General features: G+C 51.9%; 1 protein-coding gene across 1 annotated transcript in view; it reads left to right on the forward strand.

Annotated features, from left to right (window-relative positions):
* Ca6 (carbonic anhydrase VI) overlaps positions 1-8,093 on the forward strand; it is a 29,040-nt gene that overhangs the window by 3,668 nt on the left and 17,279 nt on the right. The window contains exons 2-4 of the mRNA XM_013031715.1: positions 2,381-2,563; positions 7,124-7,272; positions 7,582-7,674. Coding sequence (XP_012887169.1) covers positions 2,381-2,563; positions 7,124-7,272; positions 7,582-7,674 — 425 coding nt within the window. The remainder of the gene's footprint in view (positions 1-2,380; positions 2,564-7,123; positions 7,273-7,581; positions 7,675-8,093) is intronic.

An 8,093-nucleotide genomic window follows, 5' to 3' on the forward strand; every position in this document is an offset into this window, starting at 1 on the left:
AAGGTTCAAAGAACCAGCCCAGGAAGGAAAAGTCCATGAAATTCTTATCTCTAGTTAAACACACACACACACAGAGCCAAAACTGGGGCTGGGAAGGTGGCTCAGTGGTAGAGTGTCACCTAGCATGCATGAAGCCCTGAGTTTGATTTGTCAGCACTACATAAACAGAAAAAGCCGGAAGTGGTGGTGCTGTGGCTCAAGTGGTAGAGCACTAACCTTGGGCAAAAGAAGCTCAGGGACAGTGGCCAGGGCCTGAGTTCAAGCCCCAGGACTGACCAAAAAAAAAAAAAAAAGCCAAAGTGGAGTTTTGGCTTGTGGTAGAGTGCTAGCCTTGAGTCAAAAAGCTCAGGGACAGCGTCCAAGCTCTGAAGTCAAGCCCTAGGACTGGCACCCAAAATGCACACACACACACACACACACACACACACACACACGCACACACACACACACCCTGCCATCTGGCTGTGGTTCAAGTCCACATGGAGCTGTGTCTGTGGGATGTGTGGGCACTAAATACCGCTCCGATGACTGTTGGGGGGACATCCTGCTTGTACCCCTCCAGGAATGAGGCCTCAGGGCCTCCTGGAAGCTTTCTGGCTGGTGCAGGAGCAAAAGACACCTGAGCTGAGCCTGCTCTGAATGTCTGTCCTTCCCAGACTGCGGGGACACACAGCCTGTTCAACGCAGTGGAATTAGGGGCGTCCTGGGGGACGGGGATCAAGAAGTTCAGAGGGACCCCCGGCCAACTGACCTGATCTGGAGGGAAAGAGCTCGTCCGGCAGCTGGGAAGGACATCGGGGTTTGCTTGTGTGGGGCTGGCTAGGAGTTGGGCTGGGGGTTCCTGTCGATTCCCTGGGCCCAGGGCCCTGTCTGGGAGTCTGGGCTCCTCAGAGCACGCGGGGGCTGGCCAAGGGCTCAGAAAGAAGATTGTGGGTGATGAGAGGCCCTAGGAAACACCCAGATCCAAGAAGGAGCCGCATCAGGAAGCCTCGGCCCGACCCTGGCACCCTGCTTCTATGAGGTTAGTTTTAAAGACAAACTATTAAGCCGGGCGCTGGGGGCTCACGCCTGTCATCCCAGCTACTCAGGAGGCTGAGATCTGAGGAGCGCGGTTCAAAGCCAGTCTGGGCAGGAAAGATCATGAGACTCATCTCCAATAAACCACCAGAAAACTGGAAGTGGTGCTGTGGCTCAAGTAGTAGTGTGCTCGCTTTGAGCTGAAGAGCTGAGGGACAGCGCCCAGGCCCAGAGGTCAAGCCTCATGGCCGACAAAAACAAACAACAACAAAACAACGGAAAACAACACCAAGAGTAGATCAGAGAAATCAAAGCTAACTTCTGCAAGGCAGAGCGCAGGGAGAGCTTTGATGAGGAGCATCCCTCTGTAGCTGTCCATCACCACACCGAACCCCAGGAAGGAAGCACAGAGGCTGGACCCACAACCCCAAATGGGCAAACAAAGCCCTTAACGGGGGTGGGGGTGGGGGTGAGTGGATGGAAGGATCCAGAACAATCATTAGCCTTCATTACTCTGAGGGCCTAGGGTTATTAACCAGGCTCAAAGTGGTTAACTTCCTTGCTCTGCCTTTTTTTCTTTTTTCTCTGTCTGTCTGTCTGTCTTTCTGTGTTTCTTTGTGTCTCCCTTTTTCTCTATCTTCTCTCCATCATCTATCTAGAGACAGAGTTTATGTTACCCATCCGGCTCTCAGATCTGTGGAGTCCCGTGACCCCCCCCACCTCGCCTTCCAGGCACCGGGCTACAGGACTCATCCCCATGCCCAGAATGAATTTTTTTTTTCAGGGCCAGTACTGGGGCTTGAACTTAAGGCATGGAGGAGCTGTTCTTCAGCTTTTTTTTTGTTCCAGTCTGGCTTTTTACAAATTGAGCCAAGTATTGAACTAATACTCAAGATTTTTACAACACGGAGTCACGATCCTGGGCCAGCGGTGACGCGGGCGAGATGAGCACCGATGGCCCAGTGGGGACCCTGTGTGGTACTTACTCTGGGGGTCTTGCTTCTGCTTCTAGCAGTTAGTCTGTGTACATCTCCCTGGTGGTCCCTGGTTGGATAAGGTGTGCACAAAGGGCTGTGTGTGTGTGTGTGTGTGCGCACGCACGTGTGCGCACGCATGCATGCCCACATGAGCACATGTGTACCAGTCTTGGGGCTTAAACTCCAGGCTTGGGCACTGACCCTGGGCTTTTCTGCTCAAGGCTAACATTCTACCACTTGAGCCACAGTTCCATTTCTGACTTTTCTGGTCATTAAATGGAGATAAGAGTCTTATGGACTTTGCCCTGGCTTTGCTGGCTTTGAGCCGCGATCCTCAGATTTTAGCCTCTGAGCCGCCTGTTGAACTGAGTGCTTTGCTGTCACAGAGGGCATGCTGGATGAGACCCACTGGCCGGAGGAGTACCCGGACTGCGGGGGACAGCGGCAGTCACCCATCGACCTGCAGAGGAGGAAGGTCCGCTTCAACCCTGACCTGCAGCCTCTGGAGCTGACGGGCTACGGGGACAGCCAAGGAAGCCCATTCCTTATGACCAACAATGGCCACACAGGTAAGGAAGCTGGCCTAGGTGTCCATAGCCCTGGAGGTCTGGGGGGGGGGATGGGGGTAGGGAGGGAGAGGGGAAGGTGGGGACATGCACACTGGCTGGGGGTGAGGCTTAAGTTGGGGGGGGAGGGCACTGTACCAAGGCCTGAAACCTGTTGACAGTGAGAATTGGGCTGCTGGCTTTTTTTTTTTGCCAGTCCTGGGGTTTGAACTCTGGGCCTTGGTACTGTCCCTGAGCTTTTGTGTTCAAGGCTAGTGCTCTACCACGTGAGCCACAGTTCCACTTTTGGCTTTTTGTGGTTTCTAGGCGATCAGAGTCTCAAAGACACAAGCACATGCACACACGCATGTATATTTATTGAGACTCATGATCTTCCGGCCTCTGCCTCTCGAGATTAACAGTACACGTGTGCACTCTCATCCCTAGCTAATGAGTTTTTAATTGTCTAAAACACATTTTCATAGGTCCTAGAATTGCAGAACGGCCTGAAGCTCTGGGCCTCTTCCGATGAGCAGGAAGAGCAAATTTTCTTCAGATAACCCACTGGCGATTTAAGTCAGTTCTTAGAAGAGTAAGGACAAAGCATAGTGTTCTTTCTAGCACTGTTTCTGCCATGGAGCCCCACACAGGGCAGACTCAAGAATGCTCAGAGAGGGCTGGGAAGGTGGCTCAGTGGTAGAGCGCTTGCCTTGCATGCTCGAGGCCCTGGGTTCGATTCCTCAACACCACAAAAGCAAAAAGAAAAAAGCCGGAAGTGGTGCTGTGGCTCAGGTGGTAGAGCGCTAGCCTTGAGCTGAAGAGGTGAGGGACAGCGCCCAGGCCCAGAGTTCAGGCCCCACGACCGGAACCAAAAAAAAAAAAAAGAATGCTCGGAGAGGGGCTGGGAAGGTGGCTCAGTGGTAGAGCGCTTGCCTAGCATGCATGAAGCCCTGGGTTCGATTCTTCAGTACCACATATACAGAAAAAGCCAGAAGTGGCGCTGTGGCTCAAGTGGTAGAGCGCTAGCCTTGAACAAAAGAAGCTCAGGCCTTGAGTTCAAGCCCTATGACTGGCAAAGAAAAAAAGAATGCTCAGAGAAGGGTGCACTGGTTCAGAGAAGACGCAGGCGTCTCTGCTGACTTTGATTTTGAGGGCTGAGAGGCACATGGCAGTTGGTGTTTGTTTTTTGTTTTGCTTTTCAACTTATTCTGAGATGGATAATTGCACAAGTGACCTTGTGAGTTCCCCAACCTTTCTCACTCCCCTAATACTAAAATCTTCTAATCACAGTGCATTTGCTATCAGGAGGCGACGTGGACGCAGCGTGATCAGTTACAGACTTCGTGTGCATTACCTCACTTTCACATGCCTGTCTTTTTTTAGACCTAGGATCAAATCCAGGATCTCACATTGCCTTTAGTCATCCTGCTCCTCTCGGCTCAACTCTAATCTGGGTCAGCTTCTCCATCATTCAGTGGGTTTCACGGCCTTTACTGACTGTTTTCTTCTTTATCATATATATATTTTAAGTATTGAAGTTGGGATTCAGGCCCTCAAGTGTGGTAGGCTGGTGCTTTATCACCGAGCCATGCCTCCAGTTCTTTTTGTTACAAGTTAATTAATTAGTTACTAGCCCTGTTGTTTGAACTCAGGGCCAGAGCACGGTCCATGTACTTTTTTATTTTTTTCTTCAAGGGTAGCACTCTACCACTTGATCCACTTCAGCTAGAGGCTCCACTTTGAGTTTTTTGGTGATTTATCAGCAAAAGGAACCTCAGACTTTGCTGCCTAGATTGCTTTGAACTGCAGTTCTCAGAGCCTAACCTCCTGTGTGGCTGAGATTACAGGCGTGAGCCACACTGCTGACTTCATTGGCTATTTTTAGGATACTGTAGGCTCCCTGTCTTTGCTGGGATCACAGGCTTGAGCCGCTTCATCCACTTTCTCACTTAGAGACAACATGTAGAGGGCTTTGGGATGTAGAGGGCTTATTTATTTATTTTGCCGTGGCTGTCTTTGAACTGCTATTTCACAATCTTAGCTTGGATGACAGGCACATGCCAGCGCTGTCCAGTGAACTGCTCTGTCTGAGCTTGCCTCAAACCAAGAGCCTCCTGTTCTCAGCCTCCCAACCAGCTAGGATAATACTTGTTCTGTTTTTCTGGATACAAAAAATGCTCTGGTTTTGTGTTTTTTTTTTTTTTTTCTTGTCCAATGAGAAATCGGTGGGATTCATGCTTTATAACATGGAGCAACTGCTTTTGGAAGTTAATACATTTTTCTGAACCTGTTTTGGGAAATAGGTTTAAATTTTTTTTTTTTTTTTGGTCGGTCGTGGGGCTTGAACTCTGGGCCTAGGTTCTGTCCCTCAGCTCTTCAGCTCAAGGCGAGTACTCTACCATTTGAGTCTCAGCACCACTTCCGGTTTTCTGGTGGTTTATGGGAGATAAGAGTCTCACGGTCTCTCCTGCCCGGGCTGGCTTTGAACTGCATGATCCTCAGATCTCAGCCTCCTGACTAGCTAGGATTATAAGTATTTCCTGTATTTTTTTTTTTTTTTTTTTTTTTTTTGGTTGTGGGGCTTGGACTCTGGGCCTGGGCGCTGTCCCTCAGCTCTTCAGCTCAAATCAAGCCCTCTACCTCTTAAGCCACAGCCCCAATTCTGGTTTTCTGGTGGTTTATTGGAGATAATCTCATGGACTTTTCCTGCGTGGGCTGGCTTTGAACTGCGATCCTCAGATCTCAGCCTCCTGAGTAGCTAGGATTACAGGCGTGAGCCACCAGTGCCCGGCTATTTCCCTGTTTTTTTCTTTTTTTTTTTTGGTTGTGGGGCTTGGACTCTGGGCCTGGGCGCTGTCCCTCAGCTCTTCAGATCAAGGCGAGCGCTCTACCACTTGAGCTACAGCGCCACTTCCGGTTTTCTGGTGGTTTATTGGAGATAGGAGTCTCACAGTCTCTCCTGCCCGGGCTGGCTTTGAACCGCGATCCTCAGATCTCAGCCTCCTGAGTAGCTAGGATTACAGGCGTGAGCCACCAGTGCCCGGCTATTTCCCTGTTTTTTTCTTTTTTCTTTTTTTTTTTTAATACTGGGGCTTGAACTCAGTTTCTCACAATTCTTGCTAGTTTGATGTTTGTTTTGCTCAAGGCTAGCACTCTGCCATTGAGTCTTACCTCCACTTCTGGCTTTCTTCTGGCTAATTGGAGATAAGAGTCTCTTGTACTTCTCTGCTTTGGCTGGCTTTGAACCGCGATCCTCAGATCTCAGCCTCCTGAGTGACTAGCATTACAGGTGTGAGCCACCCAAGCCTGATGTGGGTTTTACTAAACACAAGTTGGGCCATATGTGGTTACGTGTGGTTGAACACAGGTTGTGCCTGTGTGTGGTTACACGTGGCTGGGCACAGGTGGGGCCGTGTGTGGTTATATGTGGCTGGGCGTAGGTGGGGCCGTGGTGGGTCTGTGTATCTGGAGGAGGGCCTCGATTCTTGGTCCTGGCTCTCCCATCTTGATGAACAATGCACCGGCGAGCAGGGCCTCTCTTCGCTGGTCAGCTTCCAGGCCCTACGGTGTTAGAAGCCAGCGTGGGCGCTCCCTCCCTCGGGGTAGAGCCGGCAGCTAGGCTAGGCGCAGAAGGCCCAGGGCCACGCTGGGCCTCACGCCCAGTCCCTGGGGAGGAAAATGAAGCAAACCAGTCCCAAGAGGCCCCGCTCCCTAGCTCTGTCCCTCCAGAGTGGAGAATGGAATTCTGACTTTTATACCCATTGTGTGTATGTGTGTGTACGAGTGCATACATGTACATACATGTGCATACATGTGCACACATGTGTGTGTACGAGCTGCCCCTTTAGCTCTCACCTTGCCCTTGGCTCCCAGCTTCACACCTGTTATTGTCAGAGCTTATTCTCTCTCTCTCTCTCTCTCACTTTTGTGCTCAAGGCTTGTCCCCTACTACTTGAGCCACAGCTCCACATTGAGCTTTTTGTGGTTCATTGGAGATCAGAGTCTCACAGACTTGGCTGCCTGGGCTGGCTTTGAAGTAGATCCTCAGATCTCAGCCTCCAGAGTAGCTCGGATTACAGGTGTGAGCCACTAGCACCCAGAGGTAAACTTTTTAAAGGTGCTTTCATCTTGTTCCAAATATTGATGTGTGTGTGTGTGTGCATGCGTGCGTGTGCGCTCTGGTCCTAGGGCTTGAACTCAGGGCCTGGGTGCTGTTCCTTAGCTTTTTTGCTCAGGGCTAGCACTTTCTCACTTAGTTCTACTATCACACAGTTTTACTTCTAGCCTAAAAAAACCCCAAAGTTGTGGTTAACTGGGGACACGAGTCTGACAGATTTTCCTGCCCAGGCTGGCTTTCAACCACGATCCTCAGCTGGTGGCCTCTTAGGTAGCTAGGTGTGAGCTGCTGGTGTCTGGCCTGGCCTCGGTCTTGACCTCAACCGCTTCATGTCCCTTTAGGGACCTTGCTCCTGGCGAGCCAAGCTGGCAGTACTCAGGGATGGGCTGGTGTGGGCAGGCGGGCAGTGTCTGGCACGCGACCTGACCTAAAGGCTTGGGGCACCATGTCCATGTTCTTTCTCCCAGTGCAGATCACCCTGCCCCCCACCATGCAGCTGACGGCCCCAGACGGCGCCGTGTACAAAGCCACGCAGATGCACTACCACTGGGGCGGCGCGTCGTACGAGCTCAGCGGCTCGGAGCACACCATCGATGGGATCAGGCGCGTGATTGAGGTGAGCGAGCGCCCCAGGCCTCCGTCCTGCAGGCTCTACAGTCGTTTTCCTTTCCTTCCCTCCCTCCCTCCCTCTTACCTTCCTACCCTCCCTCCCTCGCTCCCTCCCTTCTTTCCTGCCATCCTTCCTCATGGGGCTTGGCGCGGGCACTGTCTCTGAGCCCTTTTCCTAAGGCTAGTGCTCTAGCACCGTGACCCTCAGCCGTCAGATGGCGGCTGCCGCAGTGGTTATGATGACAGCGAGCCACCGGCGCGCGGCCGCGTGAGCAGTCGCCAACTGGCCTTCCCCGACCTGCTCTTGCTCCCACAGATGCACCTTGTTCACTACAATGCCAAGTATGAGAGCTACGATGTGGCTAAAGACAAACCGGATGGTCTGGCCGTGATGGCGGCCTTCGTGGAGGTAGGCCATGCGAGGCGTGTGTGTGGAAGTGTGTGTGTGTGTGTGGAGGTAGGTGTGTGTGTGGAAGTGTGTGTGTGTGGAGGTAGGGGTGTGTGTGTGTGGAGGTAGGTGTGTGTGTGTGGAGGTAGGTGTGTGTGTGTGGAGGTAGGTGTGTGTGGAGGTAGGCGTGTGTGTGGAAGTGTGTGTGTGTGGAGGTAGGTGTGTGTGTGGAAGTGTGTGTGTGTGGAGGTAGGTGTGTGTGTGTGGAGGTAGGTGTGTGTGGAGGTAGGTGTGTGTGTGTGGAGGTAGGTGTGTGTGGAGGTAGGTGTGTGTGTGGAGGTAGGTGTGTGTGTGTAGATGTGTGTGTGTGGAGGTAGGTGTGTGTGTGTGGAGGTAGGTGTGTGTGTGTGGAAGTGTGTGTGTGGAGGTAGGTGTGTGTG

The sequence above is a fragment of the Dipodomys ordii genome, unplaced genomic scaffold, assembly GCF_000151885.1.
Source record: "Dipodomys ordii isolate 6190 unplaced genomic scaffold, Dord_2.0 Scaffold6, whole genome shotgun sequence".
Taxonomy (NCBI): domain Eukaryota; kingdom Metazoa; phylum Chordata; class Mammalia; order Rodentia; family Heteromyidae; genus Dipodomys; species Dipodomys ordii.